The sequence below is a fragment of the Myxocyprinus asiaticus genome, chromosome 6 (assembly GCF_019703515.2).
Source record: "Myxocyprinus asiaticus isolate MX2 ecotype Aquarium Trade chromosome 6, UBuf_Myxa_2, whole genome shotgun sequence".
NCBI classification, from domain to species: Eukaryota; Metazoa; Chordata; class Actinopteri; order Cypriniformes; family Catostomidae; genus Myxocyprinus; species Myxocyprinus asiaticus.
In genome coordinates, this window is record NC_059349.1 from 20,988,918 (window position 1) to 21,010,786 (window position 21,869).

Sequence of the window (21,869 nt, forward strand, 5' to 3'; positions counted from 1 at the left end):
AATGCTATTTATTTTTAATGAACAGTCTGCTTCCAAAGCTGTCAGTACTCTCTTCTGCCAGAAACACATGATTTACGTCTCAACTGTTGACCTGCTACAATAGGTCTGTGAGGTTCACCTGCTGTGGATATTCATTTCAGCTATTGTCTTCATTCATCTGATGCTCTGAATACCCTACACCACACTGAGCTCACAACAGCCATATGACATGTTACCATACCACCTTTACCCTCTGGTGCTCTATCTCATTGAAAGATTAACTACAGTTTGATTGTCATTGTCAAGATATTACTTCAGCTAATTTTACTGGTTATGACTAACTAAAAAAGGGCTTTATATCTATGGTTAACGAAAACATTCTGCAGTGTCAGAGAGCGTTTACATGCATGTTCTTACACAGAATAAGCAAACAACGTGCAAGGTGGTCATGTAAATGACTTAAATGGTTTTCCTCTATCGGGGTAAGGTCATAAACGGTTTAAACAAACTTATTGGCACATGTAGATTTTTGGCCATTACCCGATTTCACTCATTGCACGTAAACACCTTTACTGCCGTTCTTACCAGTTTATCCCCGTTTGCATTTTCATGTCAAATTCAGCGGAAAATCCAATTATTTCAAATCTCATGTAAATACTATCCATGATAGTGGATTTTGCAGATCCCGATAACCGATTAATCGGCAGAGTTTTTAAAATCGATTTCTAGAATGTAAAAAAAAAAAATCGTATTATTTTCTATACTATGGCAGGCAAAGACAAAGAGTTCAAAATGAATAAAATCCCAGCTGCAGTTTTTTGTTCAATCAAAATCCCAATAATAACCAGAAAAAATTCAGATTTGGTGCATAACAAGAGACTTTTAAGTATGAACAAATCCAAAACACATAGGGGACTCTTATTTTGAAATTACAAAATTATGAAAAAACTATCGGCAACTACCGACATAACCAATAGTTCCAAAAAGCAACTACTGGCACAGAATAATCGGTAAAACCGATATAACAGTCTACCTCTAGTAATGATTTCTTGCATTCTCTGATTTTATGGAATAATCAGATTTTTGCTCATCAGCGCATTAGTGTGCATGAAAACACACTCAAATCCAATTGACCATTGTAATATAATGTCTGATAATGGGCATATCGGTTTATTTCTCTGAAAACATGATCCAACATGCATTGAGGTCATAATACTGATTATATATTTTGGGAGAGTGACAATATTATGCCAGTTAACCACAGAAAACATTTTCTTCATTTGAATGAAAAACTGATACAAAAAGTTAATTAAAACAAATCACAGTGAGTCTGATTTATATATAACCTAAGATAGTAAAAGATACAATTTTGGGGAAAGCAACTGGACGGTGGCGGCCCATTTCATAGAGCAGTACTTTCCCATGAGATTTACTCACCTAAAGCATATTAATAATATTCTTAGCAGCTCTACAGAAGGTCTGTTTTAGGACATAATATATCATCATTGTGAGAAACCGATTAAGTTAATGACTCCAAACTGACAATATAATTAAGGGCGTAGGGACCACAATCCCTGCCAAAATCCAAACTTTCCTCTCATTATAAACGATAATAGCATCCATTGTCCCTTTAAATATCAGTTTCCACTCTTCTCTGTTCTTTATTCCCTCCTTTAATTTCTTAAAAATGGCTTACTATCCAGTGCACTGCATTGCTATTTAAGTCTAATCTTTGCATAATGCTTTCAATGATAACATGTTCAAAACATAGGGAGAACATTAAATAAACATAGGCCATTTAAAAGTTTTGGAAAAGAAATGGGATGGGTACATGATGCTAAATGCAGTGGCTTCTATCACTAGATGAGTATAGATCATAACCAGTCCACAACAAAAAGCTCCTTTTGAGGAACTTTATTGGACTGAGACCTTCAGTAGTGACAACACTCAAAGTTGTAGTTGAAATCCTGAACGCTGCATGAAATTTTAGTTAAAGCTTATGGAGTCAATAACCAGTTGAGAAGAGTCTTTTTGTAACAGAGGTCCATTCTTGACATTTGTAGCAACTCAGTCATCATCATTCCAAACACTGTGCCATCTTTCCTCTGCCTGCCAAGCAGTTCATCTCTGAGGAAGCTACATCATTTTAGCTTTGGAGCAATTTTACACTCATACAAAAAACAAAAAAACAAAAAAAAAGACAAATAAAACAATTTGAGGTCCATATTCCTTAAATAAAGCATCTGGTGATTCATAAAGCTTGGAGGCGAGACTGAAGCTCAAAGGAACCCATTCTTCTTTTCCTATTGAGGCCCAGGCACTGTGCACCAGAAACAATTTCATAGAGCAAATCCTCCTGATGGAGTTTCTCTCTGTCTTTAATTCCAATGTTCAGGAGAGTCTCCATTAGGGCTGAGAGTGTACAGCGCCCTCTTGTGTTTCAGGTTGCTACAATGGGTTCTCAAGAAATCTGATTCAGATTCAGAAGCCACCCTTTCTTGTCACTCAACACGGCCTATGGTTTCCACAGTGGAGTTGGGAGGTGGAAAGAAATGAAAGAGCACCACATTCAGAACGGATGGGCTGAGGGTCCCAGTGGAGATGGTGCATAGATGGATTGGAGGACTTTTCCTGCACAGCTTTCAGGCTCTTTGAAGTGCAAATGAGAGAAAGAGAGAGGGAAAGGAAAAAAGGAGAGACTCGAGCTGGACGGATACCATCCTTTCAGGAGATGATCTCCAGAATGTAGAAGATGAGCTCCATAACCACAGGCCCTTCGCTCAGCTGGCAAGCCCCGCTGTGGATCACTGGGATGAGGGCACTGTCGAGATCACTCAGGTACTGGGGGAGCAGTGGATGACCGTTACTGCCAGCTAAGTAGCCCACCTGTAAAACATTTCAGGATATGTCAGAGGTCCATCTGGACTACAAAGGCTTATCTTGTTATTTCTTTTAAAGCCTGTCATTCTCACCTGGTCAGAGTTCAAAGTGACCCGCAGGCCCAGTTTGGCCATGCCATCCTCTTTGAGAAGTTTGAGGTGAGGGCACAGGGCCATGCAAAAAGCCCTTGCCATGTTCTCAGTGAGTCGGCTGTGGTCTGCCAGATCGCTGAGACCATTAGTCTGGTCCTCGCTCCGCAGGAAGAACACCTGAGCAAACATTATTAAGTGTCAGCAATCAAGTTAATTAATAATTTTCACAAAAAAAAAAATAGACTACACATCATGATACTTAAAATGAAAAGAACTGATCAGTATTAAGAACCTCTGTCCAGCGGATGACTTTCCCATTGGCCTTATACTCTGAGCCATGGAAGATCTTAACACTGGTGACTGACTCCATGGATTTCCCATCAATAGGGCTGATGACTCTGTTAAAACAAGAAGAGTACATAGGTGAAAATACCATTTGTTGATAACAGTTTAGTTCATTTCACCACAACAGCTCAGCATTCACCATAGTGCCCTTAAAGCTTGTCATCAAGCTCCTTTGTAAACAGATCTTGGATTATTTGATGGTATGTCCAAAAAAGGGTAGGAGTTGAGTAACATATCATCTACCTTGACTGTAAACACTGTAGCCACTCAAAGTCTGTGTTAGCTCCTTTTTCACCCCTGATTGTGTCGCCAGGCATGATGCAAAATCATTAATTGTGGGTTGACACAATGGTCATGATCACAGATGCAGTGAACCGAAAGGAGGTTGGAATTATGCCAGTATGATGCCAGGACAAAATACAATCCTCTCTCTGAACATCAGTTAGACTAGGCATATGGATCATTCACATACATATTTACATCAATAGGACTAAAATGCACTGTAATCTTTGATGTTGTTTTAACCCAAATGAATTGAGTACAATAAGTCCTAACATATTACCTCTATTACTTAAGTGTGTTGAGTTAGGTGGATGATTTTCATAATTTCTCTCATTCTAATGGAATTTGTGAGTTCAAATAATTTATCTGAACTTGTTTTAGTCTGTTGCTAATGGCAACAAAATGAATAAGATTTTTAATATTATATGAAAGTGCTTTTAGAGTTGACACAACTTACACCTTTCAAGTCAACTTAACATGTTAAGATGTCATTGTATCTATTTGTATACTTAAGTTGAATTAACAAGCATATTTGCCACCTTAGTTCAAAAACATAAACTGATGAGCCAAAACATAACATGCCTAAGTAGGCGATCCAAGCTGTTTAAACTGTCTGAAGATTGAGGCTAGTGCTGGATCCGCACCAGTGCGGGAGTGCAACTTCAAGGCTGCGTCCGAAACCAGGAAAATGGTGCCTCCGAAGGCTGTATACGGAGGTACGATGAAAATAAGGTGCTTTTCAAACTGTTCGGAGACAAGTTTCCTTACGAGTTCCATTCATTCAGGGGGCCTGGGTAGCTCACGAGTACTTATGCTGACTACCACCCCTGGAGTCGAGAGTTCGAATCCAGGGCGTGCTGAGTGACTCCAGCCAGGTCTCCTAAGCAACCAAATTGGCCCGGTTGTTAGGGAGGGTAGAGTCACATGGGGTAAACTCCTCGTGGTCATGATTAGTGGTTCTCGCTCTTAATGGGGCGCGTGGTAAGTTGTGCGTGGATCACGGAGAGTAGCATGAGCTTCCACATGCGGAGTCTCCACGGTGTCATGCACAACGAGCCATGTGATGAGATGTGCGGATTGGCGTCTCAGAAGCGGAGGCAATTGAGACTTGTCCTCCACCACCCGGATTGAGGTGAGTAACCATGCCACCACGAGGACCTACTAAGTAGTGGGAATTGGGCATTTCAAATTCGGAGAAAAGGGGATACATTTTTTTTTTTTTTTTTTTTTAAATTAAGATTTCCATTCATTCAAAACAGCTGTCAGTTAAGCCAATAACTGATTAGGCAGCAAGGTAACAAGTCAGCTGCCTACGTGTTCGGATGTTGCCCAAGGTAAAAGCGCTTATTGCTATAAGTAAATGTCATATTCACTGTGCATTGTATGTACAATTGGTTTGATTCGATATTTTTTTTTTTTGAGTAAATGCGACTGCTAACATGGACATGCCATACATAGTTGCTGGACTACTGTGTGTACTGTTATTGCCTTCTTCCTAATGTATTAATTTCTTCATGTGCAAATAAATTACTACAATTTGATGACTAAACAGAGATCTGAAGAAACTGCTATCTACCATTTAAAATACAATTATTTTTTAGTTTTGTGTGAAATTGAGTTAATATAGTGCTAAATAAGAGTTTATTATTTTCTTTTAGCAATTTTATGTTTGTAATTTACTATATTAAATTGTGTGATATATTGGCATTGTAGTGGCCTATTGGCCACCACTGCTGACCTGGAGCACCCCCCACAAGCCTTGCCGTTTCAGAGATGCTCTGACTAACTCGTCTGGCCATAACAATTTGGCCCTTGACAAAGTCGCTCAGATCTTTACTTCTGCCCATTTCTCCTGCATTCAACACACTGACTATGAGAACTGATTGTTCGCTTACCATCTAATCTACCCTGACTTTGACACGTGGCCTTGTTAGGAGATGATCAACGTTATTCGCATTTTGTCTTTGCTTTTGCAGTTGTTTTTGTCAGTACTGTTAGTTAATGGTTGAGGTGATGTTCAGAGCTTTGTGTGTCAAGTGTTGAGGCCTAACAACAGTACTAAAAACAAGATTAATTATATTTATTATTTGAACAAAACAGGTCAAGTCCACATTACTTAAATCTAACGGTTTTGTCAATTGTTTTATCTGTTGTCCCAAGACTTTTTATGTTGATTTTCTTTTATATCAATGTAACTTGAGTCAATGCACAAAGAGAAACACAACTAAGTTGAGTCAGCACAATTTTTATTTATTTTTTTATCTCAGAAAAAAATAACTTTTTTAGGAAAACGAGTTTCCATAAAATGTTTAAGTTAAATACATTTGTCCAGGCTTACAGTGTGGACAGCAGTCAGTAGTCTTAAATTCCTGGGAATCATGAAGAATGTCTCTACATGGTTTTATCACACTAGCTTTGTGATCAATAAAGCACGGCAGCACCTTTTCATACTCTAAAGATTGAAGAATTTTGCCATGCCATCAATTATCCTGGACAGATGCACTATTATACTGTATATACCTGACTGGTCACATCACAGTCTGGTATGGTAGCTCCATCAATTGTTCTTTATCTTTGGCAGTTTGCAAGGAAACACATTTCATAGCCTGCAATTGCTGCTAAATGTTGAATTGATGTGCATTTGATTAAGATACCACACTACATTAAACCAGCAAGTATCATTCGTTTGTGAGATGTTCTTCAATTAGGATTTCACACCATGGCAGCTTCAATGGCTATTTTCAAGGCAAAAACCAGGTTAAAAATTGAATAAAAGGTATAGTATAAGGTTTATAAGCTATATAAGGTTTTTAAAATCTAGTTTTGATACAAACTCTAAACTCATTCTTGTCTAATTTTTTTTACAAATCTTTTCAAAAGAGCTGAAGCTGAATACAGAATTTCCTCAAGGAATAAAAACCACCACAATCCAAAAAAATATTCTTCAGAGACAGTGGACAACCCTATAGTTCTAGTTTTATTTGTCTGCTTACCCTTTGTTGACGTTGTGGTCATCCTCAATCCATTGGATTTGGACCTGCTCCTTGTTCTCTTCCTGATAAGCTTTCCCACAGGCAATACTGAAATCTTTCATCTCTCTTAGGGCTTGCCGTAAGGCCTCCATAGTTTCAGCTGTAATCTGCACCATCACGCCATCTGAGACAACCATTTTACATTACTACCACATCACATCTTAGAGTGCTAAATGAGCTCTGTGGGTCAATAGTTGGTGGGACAGAACCTTTAGTTAGCATTACATGGTACTGCAAGTACAACTCAGCCTCACTGTAAAGAGGCTATAAATGCCTTCTGTGGTACCTTCAACAATACTGGTCTTAGCCAAGAAGCCCGATGAAGCCTTCAGAGCCCCACTGAACACGAAAAAGGAGGCACCAGTCACTACAAGAGAAATGAGAGGAAATAATACAAATAATTTTTTTCCCTTAAGCTTAAAAAACAGGCAGTAGCAATAAGGCACTCGAATCAGTGCTATATTGTAAAAACATTAACAACAGCCTTTAGACATGGTTATTCAAAATATAGCAAGGCAGCTCACACCATATTACTTAAATAGGTTATTCTTGGTATACATTTCTCTCCATATTAATCGGTGACACTCAAATGCACATAATCATGACGCACCTTTGCGAGGCTGGTGATGAATACTGATGGCCTGTGTCTGGTAGTTACCGTCGTCATTCTGAACACAAACGAGGTGGGAATCTGCCCGCTCGTTGAAGCACGCTCCCATGGCCAGCACATGCTCATTGGACTTATTCATTGCCTTCATGAGCTGAGAAAGAAGGAAGTTAAAAGAAAATTTTAGCCTCATTTTGCTGATTTATGCATAATCTTAAGACTTAAATATAGCTGCAAGCAGCAATTATGGGGCCAAGCACAACAACGGCATGAACAGAAGTGTCACTGGACATCAGTGATTATGACTTTAAGAAAAGCAACATAAAAACATAGGTAGAAGTGCTTAAATTAAAATAAAATTAATTATAAAATTTTGATCAATAGGTGGCGCTGTCCCCACATTTATATGGCGAAGTCAGGGTTGGGTCATTGTTTTACACACAAAGTTTCATGATAATACGGCGAAGCATTGCAAAGATACAGCCTCAGATGCTTTTTGGCGACTTGCCATCAATTTAGTTATCAAGAAGCTTTTGACGTTTCTTTCGTAAATGTCCCTAGATGATACACAAATTTCGTGCAAATCGGATTTATGTCCTAGGAGGAGTTCAAAATAGTAGGTCTTCCATTAAATGCAAAATGGCAGACAATAAGTATGGCCGACCATGGAAAATTGGGTATTACCGTATTCAGCATGACTCAAGGAATCCATGGAGAGCAGTCACAGAACAATATGCCAAATTAACCAAACGTTATGAGCATTTTTAAACATTGCTATAATTTGCCACAAGGTGGCAATGGCCCCAAATTTTATAGGTATCCTCAGCACAAAGTGCTGATGATGCATACCAAGTTTCGTAACTGTACGCCAATGCATTTGTAAAATACAGTATTTTACGACAAAATTCAAAATGGACGATGCAGAGACACGCAATTTTTTTTGTGTGTCCACAGAATGACTCCATACATATGTGTACCAAATTTGGTGATAAAATCTCATTCCGTTCAAGACTTATAACCGTTCTGGTCACGCCCCTATGTATGCTTTAGCCTACCTTTGCAATGATGAAAAGTTCTAACTTTTTTTGATAACTTAATATTGGAACTCCAGAGAATCTTTCTGCACTGGTTTATTTCCGATCAGGCGAACGGCCTAGGACTAGTTCGACATTTTTTTGTTTGTTAAATAATCTCAAATATTTAATGAACAATTTGATTCACAAGAGGAGATCTATCCTATCCTATGATATGAATAACGTTTTTCTCTGTGAAAGACATGCGACTGTCCTCATAGACATATTTAGTAAAAGTGGCGTAAAAACGAGGGGGCGGAACCAAAAAGGCGGCTTAAAATATTCGACATGACAGAGAATCACTGGAAAAATAATTTTGTTTCTAGCCCTTATGGCCCAAGAGTTATGGCCCAAAATGTGATTTTTGTTTTGTTCACAATAGTGACCTATGGGCCGATTCCATGCGTATGGTTAGCCAGCCAGCGTAATTAATAAATAATAATTTTCTTTATTTATCACACATTATACATTTGCACATATACAGTGAAATTCTTCTTTTTCACATATCCCAGCTAGGCTGGGGTCAGAGTGCAGGGTCAGCCATGATGCGGCGCCCCTGAAGCAGATAGGGTCAAGGGCCTTGCTCAAGGGCGCAACAGTGGCATCTTGGCGGTGCTGGGGCTTGAACCCCCGACCTTCTGATCAGTAACCCAGAGCCTTAACCGCTGAGCCACCACCGCCCCCAGTCAGAGCCAATACTACCATCCCTAAAAGTTTAAAGTCTCTAGGCCTTACGGTTTGGTCTGCACGATCAGTTTTATGGCAGAAAAATAATAATACAAATCCTGACAAAAACAATAGAGTTACTAGCCCTTCGGCTTGAACCCCTAAAAATCCCAAAAGCTAAAATATTCTTCTAAAAATATTTGTTTGTGTTCTGTAGAAGAAAGAAAGTCATACACATCTGGGCTGACATGAGGTTGAGTAAATGATGAGATCATTTTTGGGTGAACTATCCCTTTAACTGTTTACTTCCCAAAGATTAGTTTAGTAATGATTTAAGGAAATACATATGGATACAGTGGGGATCAAGTTTAAATGTCCTTTGTCACTTTACCTATATTCACCCTGTATTATAAAATGTGCAACATCTACAATCCAAATTAAACATGATAATACAACTAGATAGAGGTAACACAAGACTGCCCTGAGAAATGTAATGTTAGACTTTTTAAATGATAGCAGTAAACGGTCAGCTTTGGCAGCCATAAAAAAAATAATACTAAAACTAAAATAAAAACCAACTAAACTGAAACTAAGAAAACTAAACCTTTCAGAAAAACTGTGAAAACTAACAAAAACTAAAACTTATTTGGAATGAAAAATTGTATATAAATAGAAATAAAAACTAAATTAAAAATCCAAAACTATAACACTGGTTATAGTGACCGCTATCATCATGGGCAGACTGGGAAGAGAAATCGGCCATGGAATTTACATAGAAACCGGCCCAAAAGTTGTTGCGTGTGGGGCGGGGGGGTTGTCGCTGTCCTTTTCTGCATATCGCAGCACCGTTTTGCGGCCCGTTCTGCATAACACGGGAGCCCGTTTCAGCTTATCGCCACCCAGTTCTATCTATGGCCAGTCCGCCCCTGCCTAGCATCATAAATTTATCAAATTTTCCACATGATGGGCTAATCCAACCCGGAACGCAGAAAAACGAAGTATACCCGGGACTTAACTCAAACCCTAACTTGAACCCTAACCCTAACTTCCTTAACAGTAGCAGAAATAGGATTTTCTTAAGTTATAGTGCCACCTGGCATCACAAACTGATTTTGCACACAACCTCAGAATGTTCTGTTGTCCATGTGTTGTTTTATTACGTTTGAGAATTTCGTTTACAAGATACAGGCCAATTAGTCACATTTAACATATCACAATTCTTCTGATAACTTTGTCAGGAGGGTCTCTAGATGATGTATACAACATTTTGTGCGAATTGGGGAAACGGGCAAGGACAAGTTCGAAAAAGTAGGTTTTTCCAAAAAAATACGTGTTAAAGTTTTCTAACGGAAATAAAAATCCATGTTACAATATCATTGGGAGCCACTGAAGGATTCAGAAAAACTACAATATATTATGCTAGCCTATATGGTTCTGGAGTTATTAGCAAAAATGCAAAATAGCTTATAACGCCACTGTGTGGCCGATTCTCACAAAATTTTATACACAGCTTTGTGTACAGACCCTTCTTGTGTATAATACGTTTCAAGACCATTGGCCATTCACAATTCAAGTTATTAGGTGCTGAAATTTGATTGGCTGCTGACAGCCATTTTGGTTGATTTGTCAAATCGATATGTTAAGGGTATGTTAGCATTGAAACAAAGAAGGTGCATATTTAATTTAAACTTAGTGGACAAAAGACTGCAGGGTTATGGCAGTTTTTTTGTTGTAGTGCCCCCTATGGGCAGAATTTAACGAAAATGTGCGTGCAACCTCAACATGGCCTGCTGACTATGTGTACTGGGTTTTGTTAAGTTTAGCCTTTGCAATGAGTAGATGATGAATCAAATTGCGTTCTACCGAAGAAACTGAATCGCTAATATCTTCGTGACGATTTGACCTATCGAAATTCATTTGATAACTTTTTGTCAGGAGGGTCTGTAGATGTACACCAATTTTCATGTGAATCAGACAATGGTCTGGGACAGCGGTCACCAATTAGCGCAAACCCCTAGCGCTAAATTTTCTCTCAGGGGATACCCCTGAACCCCCAAACAATATATTTCCTTAGTCACAAGGCCTCCTATGCTCCTGGAGTATCTAAAAATATTCAAAACACAAATACTGGAATGTTGTCTTTCAGCTTCAAAATGAACAGTTGATTTTACCTTTTAATATTTATAACAAAGTGCTCTCAACTGATGAACACATTGAAATATTTTAATCTTTTGGTAGAAGATCCCCCAAACCCCACTACATTGGCTTTTTCTCTGGAGGCCCAATGTCTTAATCCTTGCCCAGTTTTAAAGACACTGTTTTGCCTGTTTTTTGTTTTTTTTCCTCTTCTTTTAGAGATGATATGCAAAAATAGGATTTTCTTAAAGAGGCCCTATTATGCTTTTGGGGATTTTACCTTTCCTTTAGTGTGTAACATAGCTCTTTTTGCATGTAAAAGGTCTGCAAAGTAACAAAGCACAAAGTCCATGCAAAAGGGAGTTAATCTCTCCCACAGACAACACTGCTCAAGAACTACAAGAAACTGCTGGATTGTAGTCCAGCCATTTCTTCCATAAAGTATCTACATCACTATGTAACACATTTGCATAATGCCCGCCTAAGGGCTACTTTGGCCCGCCCTCAAACAAAGGTAGTTATAGCAGAGGCCAGGATGAGTTGGGTTAGTGTTGTCGCCATGTCGAGAAGATGCTGTTTTCTTCACTGCAAAAGCAAAACTTCTTTGTTTGGACTTACAAAGGCAGACGAATTGAAGAATCAGTGGTTAAAATTTATTTTAATTATGTAGCAGTACAACCACAACCAATGCCGGATTTTCAAGACTGTTACTCCTGAAAGATGGTGCAGTTCCCACTTTGTTGGGACAATCTGGCGCTTCAGGATCACAACCTGTAAGTATGCTTGATTATTTGTGGATTTATCTGCTACAGAGAGTTAAAATGTGGAGTTTTGTGTTGTAGCTATGGTGTACAACCAGTGCACAGCTGTAGGCCTCAGCTAACCTGCTAGCTAATGTTATAGTGTTGAAATAGTTTTGCTAATCAGCTGCGGGCCCACTTTTACCTACAGTTGTGTAGAATTATGCAGATTGTTTGTCGTTCTTACTATCATGAATTGTGATCAAGTGTGGAGATGGATTTATTTTTACAAACGGTCATTTTACATCTGTAATCCACGGTAGTGCAACTTGCTATGTAATGTTATTGTTTTGGTTAGGGTTTACTATTCAGCTGTGGGCCGGCTTTTACCTAAAACTGTGTAACAAAATGGTCGATCTCAAGAGTCTTACATAATTATATAATTACAAGCTGTAACGTTACGGCCACTATTCATGGTGGTCCACAGCTAACTTGCTCACTTACCGGGAGTAAACCTCTGTTCTCCGCTCATAGCTCGGGCGACAAAAGTTTGGCTACACCCATTCCAATAAAAGATGACTAACTTAGATGCACTATGTGTCTTTAACTTGAAGCTTTGTTAGGATCACAATAATCAACAGTGTACTTGTAAGAAAGCTACAAAATTAAAACTTACCACTGTGAAACATCCTGCTCAAGTCGTGCTTGCGAAGGTGGTTCGGGTTGAGTTCGAAAAAGTAGGTTTTTCTTTTCTTTTTTTTTTTGATTTTTCCCCTTTTAACCAGTTTGGAATGCCCAATTCCCAATGCGCTTTTTAAGTCCTCGTGGTCGCGTAGTGATTCGCCTCAATCTGGGTGTCGGAGGACGAATCCCAGCTGCCTCCGCGTCTGAGACCATCAACCCGCGCATCTTATCACGTGGCTTATTGAGCGCGTTTCCACGGAGAAACAACGCGTGTGGAGGCTTCATGCCACCCACCGCGGCATCCACACTCAACTCACCACGCGCCCCACCGAGAACGAACCACATTATAGCGACCACGAGGAGGTTACCCCATGTGACTCTATCCTCCCTAGCAACCGGGCCAATTTGGTTGCTTAGGAGACCTGGCTGGAGTCACTCAGCACGCCCTGGATTCGAACTAGCGAACTCCATGGGTGGTAGCTAGCGTCTTTACCACTGAGCTACCCAGGCCCGAAAAAGTAGGTAAAAATAAATCAATAAATCATAATTGTGAAAAAACATTTCTTGCGGAAATGGAAGTTCAAGTGACCATATCATTGTGGGGCCCTGGTGGATTCAAAGAAGCTAAAAATTTTGTATTGTAGCCTATACAGTTCTGGAGTTATGAGCAAAAATGCGAATTAGCTAATTATACCGCTACTGTGTGGCTAATTGTCACAAAATTTGATATGCAGCTTCGAGTTGACACCCTGCTTGTGTATAGTAATTTCCATAACCCTCGGACATTCCCAATATGAGTTATAAGGTGCTGAAATTTTATTGGCCGTTGGCAGCCATTTTTGTTAATTTGTCAAATAGATTTTTTAAGAATATGTTAGCATTTGAACCAAAGATGATGCATATTTAATTTGAACTTTGTCGCAAAAATGGCTGTAAAGTAATGCCAGTTTTATTGTTGTAGCGCCCCCCTAGGGGTGAAAATTGTACAAAACTTTGCTGATGTCTTCTAAATGTCCTGTTGACTACGTGTACCGAGTTTGGTTACTTTTGGAGTTTGCGTTAAGCAGATATTGATAAATTACTCAAATTGCATTTAACCAAAGGCACTGTATCGTTAATATCCTCAGAACGATTTCACATATCAAATTATTTTGATAATTTTCTGTCAGGAGGGTCTGTAGATTATGTATACCAAATTATGTGCTGATTGGACAAACAGTCTAGGAGGAGTTCGAAAAACTAGGTTTTTCATAAAATTCAATATGGCGGAAAAAAAAATTATAGACGGAAATGTAATTGTAGGGCTTTACTCAAGGAATCAGAGAATTTTGGTTCTAGCCCTTACGGTTGCAGAGATATGAGTCAAAATGTAAAATTGTTTATTATAACGCCACCTAGGGTGTTTGTGCGCCTGAGTAGTGGGGGGGGGGGGATTTGGGATCATCCTGCCAAGTTTAGTGTCTCCACGACGGTCTCTAACGCCTAGACATTTTTAGGGCAGAAAAAAAAAAATTATAAGAAAAAGAAGAAAATCATTACAATTACAATAGAGTTCCAGCAGCTTCGCTGCTTGGCCCACTAATTAAGAAAATCAGTACATATACAATAGGGTTCCAGCACCTTCGGTGCTTGGCCCCTAATAATAAGAAAACTAATGGATACAATAGGTGCCTATGCACCTTCGGTACTTGGCCCCTAAAAACTAACGGATACAATAGGTGCCTACACACCTTTGGTGCTTGGCCCCTAATTAAGTCCTATACGAGTAAAGGGCAGCTTCTAAAAGGAAGAGAATAACACTAGGCAGTCTTTAATTAAACCATCCAATGTCAAATGTGTGCCACTGCAAGTTCTGCTCTGTCAAAAACTTATCAAACACAAGCTAAATACTCTTCAAAGAAGAAAGGATGTTAAAACAAGCTGTTGTCAATGCATCACTTGATTTGTGGGACAGTTGGCATAATACTTCATTTTGCTATGCTAGCTGTTACTCAGTCGGTTAAATTTTCAGTGCATTCTATTTTAATTTTGTTGCCAGTTGACAACCAAATGTTTTCTGAATCTGAATAGCAATGAATCTCTATGGCATATTCTCCATGTACTAGCATTTTGTGAGATGTTGAAGTCTCTGGTTACCTCATTGTAACGGTTGCTGGGTATCTTGATGCAGGTCTTCCTCACTTCCATGTCCAGCACCAGCCCCTCCACCACTGGCAATGTGTACTGGTAGTTTCGGAAATCCTGCAAACAGCCAAATTACCTTTAAAGGGTCTATTTGAGTTTAAGTTGAGTGCAACAATAATAAAGGGGATTGAAGTGAAATAAGGATTCTTACCGCTAATAAGTTCATAATGGTATGGCCAGTCTCCCCAAAGAGTGGTTTTCTAAAGCGAACACTAAATAGAGGGCAGGGGTAGACTGCAATACAAGTGAACATGTTAAGAACACACTTATCCAGCAAAACAAGTAAAGGAGAGTGTATAGTCAGCCAGTCATTATTACAAAATAAACCCCGAAAGGGTATTCAGGATTTGTATCATGGGTGTTTATTTTGCGATAATATCTGAGTGACTGTACATTATCCTGCTTATTACATGGCTACTTACCAAATAAATAAATGCACAAAATTATTTGAGTTGAAATTAATTATGCAAGAAGACCGTGGATAGCCATGAAAGAAAAGGAACTAGCACAGTGTAACACAGATTCGGAGATATTATACAAAAATATTTGACTACAGAATGCAGTGATTGTTTAATCCGAATCAAGTATTCCAGAGAGCCGTGTTAAAAGTCATGTTCTTTAAACATTTGAAATATATAATTCAGAATAATCTCCTTTACAATTCATATGACTGAGAGGCCCATATTTTATAATACTGCAACAGTAATGTACATATTTGAAGTAATCACACCTGTGTGTTGTAGGTGTTATATAGGTGAAGACCCAAGCATACTTGAGATTAGAACTGTTCGTACTGTTTCTAAGTGAGCCTATTGCATGTCAAAGCTGAGATTCATGAGTTAGGAAGCTCTGCGGGAAACGCTCCGTTAATATATTCCATCTCTACAGGAGGTAGAGCTTACGAATTAGTTCAGAGAAGATCTCTCTGTGTGAAGTGGTGGTGTCTCAGAAAGATGGAGCAATCTGAAGACATTTTCTGCACTGCTTTTTCTTAAACAGCATTGCTGCAAGCATTAGAAAGAGGGCTTATTTCACAATCAAGTGAACACCTCAATAAGGCTGCCAAATTAAAAATCTAAATTAGAAAATTCTTCGAATTTAAGATAAAAATGCACAAATATTAAAACTGCATTCGAATTTTGGATTTGTGCCAAGCACTGAAAATGACTTCAGGCCGATCGCATTCTTGTGCTATCAAAGTCTTGATGCAGCGCAACAATTACAGTTTAATAGAACGCAGGTGTCTTGAGACTCGTTTTTAAAGATTGAAGTTCTTTTTAACTTGACACGGTATCTAAAAAACACAGTGCTCCTGTACAAGTCGCTTAATAAACTACAAAACATGGCGAAACGGTCAAAGATGTCCGTGTAGCACATGTTTACATAGAAAAACAATTGAAAAACTGTGTAGATTCTCAGATTAAGCAATGGATTTTAAAATGCTTTGTCAGGAAAGGAGTTAAATTTAGAAATGTGCATCTCGAGCTCAAAGTCTGAGGTAAATTCTAAATTTTGGTAATATTGGATACAAATTTTGAATTTAGTTTCTCAGCCATGTTAGCAGCCCTACACCTCAACATGACAAGGGGTAGAAAACATATCACATCATTTAGCCAAATGCAACTAAGACAGAGATTCAAAATAATCCAACGAATACTGCAGGAATCATCAAAACCATTCAACCACTTCTTCAACACAGCTAAACCCTTAATGACCCCTCAAATTTAACATCAAACCACAAACTCACATCTGTATTCCGCCCCTAAGCGAAGCATGAGTCGGATGGGAAAGACCTTGGCCCAGGGGGTCTCCCACTTCTGCACCAAGATGCCAAAGACGTAAGGTGGGTTAGGTAACGGCAGGTCCTGCAGGGACTGGAAAGTGGGGCTGATGTAAAGGAAGCCGCCATGCTCCTTGCTTCCCAGGAAGCTCTGAGTGAAGAAGGAGTGGCCCAGGTGTCTTAACACATTTCCTACACAAAAGACAGTGTGTGATTAGCTCAAGTTTTACCACTTTTCATGCTTAGATGGAAAATCTACTGTGGTGGTGGGGGCGTGGTTCAGTGCCGGTTTGTGAATGGAGAGCGACATCAGGAGATGAGAACGGTAAGGATCATCACCTGGCAATGATTGTCTCTAACAGCTGTTTGACATTGCAGTGAGAGTGGAGACGGGCTTTTAAGATCAAGCCAGACACCAGTGAGGGAGAGAGCTGCACGGAGAAGAGTGTTCCAGAGTGCGATTTGTGTTGTGCTGAAAAGCATTATTTGAGTGTGACCACTGAAAAGTAGGATATATATAGACTGTGAAACTGTGGGAAATAAAGCCCTTCGAGTTGGATCTCGCCATCTCCCGCTTCCTCCCTTGTCGCAAAAACGAAGAACTTTGTTACATACAAACGATTTTCAGCTTCTCAGCACTCTTAGAAATATCAATATAAATTGATTGAGATGTGCACAGCAGCCACGAGGCCATGTTATAATGCGAGAAATAGCATGAGCTATGGTTTATAAAACCTTATTAAGTAGCTCTAAAGAATGTTTACATTCTGTCACAACACTGAAAATAAATAAGAAATAAGTAATGTGCGTTTAATGACAGGTTACAACAATTAGGGTCAGGGCTAGAAATAATGTCTTCAGAATTAAAAGCACCTAGTGAGCTGACTACTTGGTATTTTTAGGCATCATAGGCTTGTTCCCAACACACAAATTATGCTGCCTTCTAAGATACTTTCTTATTACCAAATTCCAAGGCAGCAATGCATTAATCATTTGCAGACAAGGCAATAACAAAATGAAAAAAATTAAAGCCAGACAAAATTGAGAGAAATGTCAATTATAAATATTGAAAAACAGCAATATAAATCTATCACAAAATTGACTTACAGTATTTGTGTTATGCATTTTTTTTTTTTTTTTTTTTTGCTTATTAAAGTATTGTTTTGTTATCTTAGCAACGTACTAATGCCAAACTCTGTTAGAATTATTTGCGTAGGACACAGAGTTGCTGCTTATTTAGAGTGTTTCAAATCAGTCACTTATGAGGTTGTGTTTAAGTTAGGATACTGAAGGCAGCTGCCTATGTAGACAGCACACTTTGAAGCAAAACTAATGACTTCAGCTAATAATACTGCTACTCATTTCATTTCAATAAAAATAAAAGGCTCATGAGTTTCACAGCATTAGCCACTACATAAGCTGACAGCCACTGAACCAGGCCAGACAGATAAAAGATGTTTGAATTGTCCTCTGCACTTCTGACACACATCATGCATTAGGCTTAAAAGGGAAGCAGTCTGTGTATAACATGACACAGAAACTCTTCTGTGGCTAAATCTCAGGTCTCACTTTCGGCCAAGCAAAGACTAAAAAAAGCAAACAAATGGCAGCTTCAGTCTCCACCATGTTTTTCGAGGGCTAGCTAGTCTCCGGAGTCTGATACCTCAGCTTGAGCTTCCTACTTGCTTGTGAAATGGGTGGGGTGTGTGATGTTGGCATCAGTGCGGCATATTAAGGGTGGGTTTTAGGCAACGCTGCAGGGCTATTGGCCCGTTGGTGGTCTTGCAGCTCGAGGCCGAAGCTACTGGCTCTAGCTAACCAGTCGATATCCCTGGCTCACACTGGCCCAATAGTGGAAACACAGCTAATGTCACAGGGGCCAGCGGCCTAATTTTACCTATGAGAGCCTCCTAGAACAGCAGTCCATCTTTATCTATGTAGGCCTCTGTCTCATTTTGTCTGGATCAGTTTACCAGAACGGTCCCCCTGGTGAAGGTATATCAGTTTACCTGTGAGAGCCTCTCGGTAGAGCTGGACAAAGTGGCTGAAGATGTCCTTGGGAATGGTTTTCTCATCAGGGAGGCACTGTAGAAGCACTACTACTTCCACCTGGCCCACGGCATGCATACCCTTTGTCGTCATATACCAGCACTTCCTATTCACATCTTCAAGCAACAATAACACAAAGGGCATTTATGACTTTTGAGAATTATAGGAAATCTCTCTGTATAGTCAAACACAGCTTCTCGTGTTTGTAACTTTCCGCAATACCAATTACAATGATTAGTGATATAAAAATGATAACAAATATAATCGCAACACAATTTGAGTTATCGTCCATGTACGTAGCACAAAGAGTGTGGGATGAGTTACACACCTACATTCAGCACTTAGGGTCAGGTGTTTAGAACAAATCCCTGACCCAAAGTAGGAGCTATAATAATAGTGATGCCCACCTTTGCAAGCACCACTAATTAATACTACAATAATACATGATGTTAAACTGACTAATAAAAATGGATATTTCACAAAAAAAATAAAACTAATAATTCACTCCATAGCCACATAAAACTGTAGACAATGGAGTTTGACCGATAGTGGATTTTGCCGATAACGATAACTAAGGTGGTGAATGGGGCCATCGCATTATAGAATGTAAAAATATTTTCTTTGTCTTTCCTTACTATGACGGGCACAGACATAGAGGTTACAAGAGTCCAAAATGAATAAAATCCCTGTTTGTTGTGCAACCAAAATCCCAATATTAACTTTCTATTTTTTTTTTTTATTGAGTGCACAATGCAGGACTTTTAACTATAAACAAGCCTGAAACACACCATGGACTCTTATTTTAAAATGCAGAAGAACTTTCTTTTTGAAACAATTTCTGAAGTTGGAGACACATGTATGCGCTGACGGGGCACATTTCCGTATACTCACATTTTCTTTACATGCCCTCGCTTCAATTTAGAACAATCAATTATCTAATCAAAACAACAAAATACAGGTATGTTTGAAGTGAGGATAAAAATATGGGTGAATATTGTCAATGATGACAGATTTAGCAAATCCCCATGGGGTGTCAGTGATCATTTTTATTTCACTTCTAGAGGCTGTTTTATTTTGTAGAACCAAGATGTTCTAATTGTAGAATCCTCCAGCGCCTCCCACAGAGTAACACAGAGGAATAATAATTAAAAAAAAAAAAAACATCGGCATAGAGTTTTTCCGATAACCGATATTTCCACAAAGTAACTATCTGCACTGATTAATTGGTAAAACCGATATATCGGTCTACCTCTAGTAGAGAACATGAAGCAACTAGTGGCATACTCACAGTTGACCAGTTTGACCATGGCCAGCAAGTTGGCATTGAGAACAAAGACCAGGGGATCAGGACCCCCCTCCTCAAGCTGCTGCATTAGCACAATCTCTGAAGGCCTCTCCTCCACAGCATAGTCTGCAGACAAGACACTCAATATTATTCTTGTAAATAACACTTTGATATATTTTTCATGGCAAACTCTATTCATGGTACAATTCTGATGAGAAACCGTCGTCCCACCCAATGAAAGCCCTCCCTTTGCATGAGTGGTGGAGACATAAGCAGAAACAAAGAATACATGCAAACATACACGCACAGACAAGCATGAATGCTCATATTTAGAGGAGTGGAGGCAGCTGAATGGTGAGGATGGGCAAGCACCTGTGATGTGGCCTCCCGTACCTCCTTTGATGCCTGTGGAGATGAGGATGGGAGGAAGCCCATCTTCTGGGATCAGACTAAGGGAGCTGCCCACAGGGCTGGCAGTCGGGGCTACTGGGGCATGGGCCACCTACAACAAGGTTCAAAGATAAACTTATGGCAGGACACATCCTAATAGGACTGTCTAAAGATCAAATTAAGGGTTACTGTAATTTTTACACATAGCAGAGCAATGAAGAAAACAAAATTAGGTTGCTTCAGGAAACTCCAGTGCAACATTTAATATACACTTATTGAGCACTTTATTAGGTACACCTGTACACCTACTTATCCATGTGATTATCTAATCAGCCAATCATGTGGCAGCAATGCAATGCATAAAATCATTCAGATACAGGTCAGGAGCTTCAGTTAATGTTCATATCAACCATCAGAATGGGGAAAAAAATGTGGTCTCAGTGATTTTGACCATGGTATGATTGTTAGTGTCAGACAGGCTGGTCTGAGTATTTCTGTAACTGCTAATCTCCTGGGATTTTTACACACAATAGTCTCTAGAGTTTAACCAGAATGGTGCCAAAAACAAAAATCATTCAGTGAGCAGCAGTTCTGCAGTCGGAAACGCCTTGTTGATGAGAGAGGTCAACGGAGAATGGCTAGACTAGTTCAAGCTGACAGAAAGGCTACGGTAACTCAGATAACCACTCTGTACAACTGTAGTGAGCAGAATAGCATCTCAGAATGCACAACACATCGAACCTTGAGGCAGATGGGCTACAACAGCAGAAGACCATGTCGGGCACTTTAGTAGAACCATAGTGTTCTTAATAAAGTGCTCAGAGAGTGTACATCCAAGCAGAAACAGGACACACAGCGAGTTAAATCTGCATGGTAGTAAAATACAATAGCTACCACAACAGAAAATAACGAACAATAAATTGGACTCAAGACAGTATTTTCAAAATAGGACAAAACTGTGGATATAGGATAGTTATGTGCCTCATTATAACACTGAGTGATGAGGTAAATGTATTGTATGCATAAGTATTAACATCATAAAGTAAAAACCTTAAACTTTAAATATATCATAAAAAGTATAAACAATAGGCATAGCCAGTAAATAGTTATTGCACATATACTCAAGATGCATCACAATTGGAAGAGAAAAAACCCACATATTACTGATAAATAGTTCAGTTTATCAAGCTTAAATGAAACAGTGTAAGTTCTCACATCAGAAGCATTGGCTGCTGAAGATTTGCTTGAGTACTGGGATGCAGCCACAGGCTGTGGGGGTTTGGGGTTTGCCGCAGGCCCTTCAGCTGAGTCTGTAGCTTCCCCGTTGGGAAGAATGCCATCAGCAAACCATACCCTTCTCTGCTCTCGAGTTAGTGAACCTGACAGTTTACAAATATGGTGAAGTTGACAAACAGCTAACTCTTGAGTCTGAATGAATGTCTGTAAAAATCCACAAATTATTTACCATCAGTTCCTGTCTGTTTAAGGACACCGACGGGCACCATAACGGTTGGTGGCGGGGAGCTGAATGCTCCTGACGCCTGGGCCTGCTGCAAAGGTGGAATAGTGGAGCAGTACTCCGCTGGGTTGTTGGGATTGGGGCTTTGGTTGCAGCCACCTCCCATATTTTCCAATGCTTGAGCTAATAAGGGAAAGATCACAGGA

At 39.4% G+C, this 21,869-nt stretch overlaps 2 protein-coding genes across 6 annotated transcripts in view; both read right to left on the reverse strand.

The window, feature by feature from the left end:
- LOC127441882 (erythropoietin-like) overlaps nt 1-21,869 on the reverse strand; it is a 190,419-nt gene that overhangs the window by 128,868 nt on the left and 39,682 nt on the right. The gene's annotated exons all lie outside the window — the stretch shown is intronic.
- LOC127441872 (zinc finger FYVE domain-containing protein 9-like) overlaps nt 715-21,869 on the reverse strand; it is a 46,776-nt gene continuing 25,621 nt past the window's right edge. For 4 of the 5 annotated variants that reach the window (XM_051699385.1, XM_051699384.1, XM_051699382.1 and 1 more), the window contains 14 exons: nt 21,670-21,846; nt 21,420-21,583; nt 20,187-20,316; nt 19,818-19,940; nt 18,490-18,645; nt 16,448-16,672; nt 14,852-14,934; nt 14,653-14,757; nt 7,221-7,371; nt 6,897-6,977; nt 6,572-6,734; nt 3,244-3,349; nt 2,952-3,128; nt 715-2,865 (listed from right to left, as the gene is read on the reverse strand). In XM_051699385.1, coding sequence (XP_051555345.1) covers nt 2,704-2,865; nt 2,952-3,128; nt 3,244-3,349; nt 6,572-6,734; nt 6,897-6,977; nt 7,221-7,371; nt 14,653-14,757; nt 14,852-14,934; nt 16,448-16,672; nt 18,490-18,645; nt 19,818-19,940; nt 20,187-20,316; nt 21,420-21,583; nt 21,670-21,846 — 2,003 coding nt within the window. In that variant the 3' untranslated portion in view covers nt 715-2,703. The remainder of the gene's footprint in view (nt 2,866-2,951; nt 3,129-3,243; nt 3,350-6,571; nt 6,735-6,896; nt 6,978-7,220; nt 7,372-14,652; nt 14,758-14,851; nt 14,935-16,447; nt 16,673-18,489; nt 18,646-19,817; nt 19,941-20,186; nt 20,317-21,419; nt 21,584-21,669; nt 21,847-21,869) is intronic. The other variant, XM_051699386.1, reaches the window with a different exon arrangement.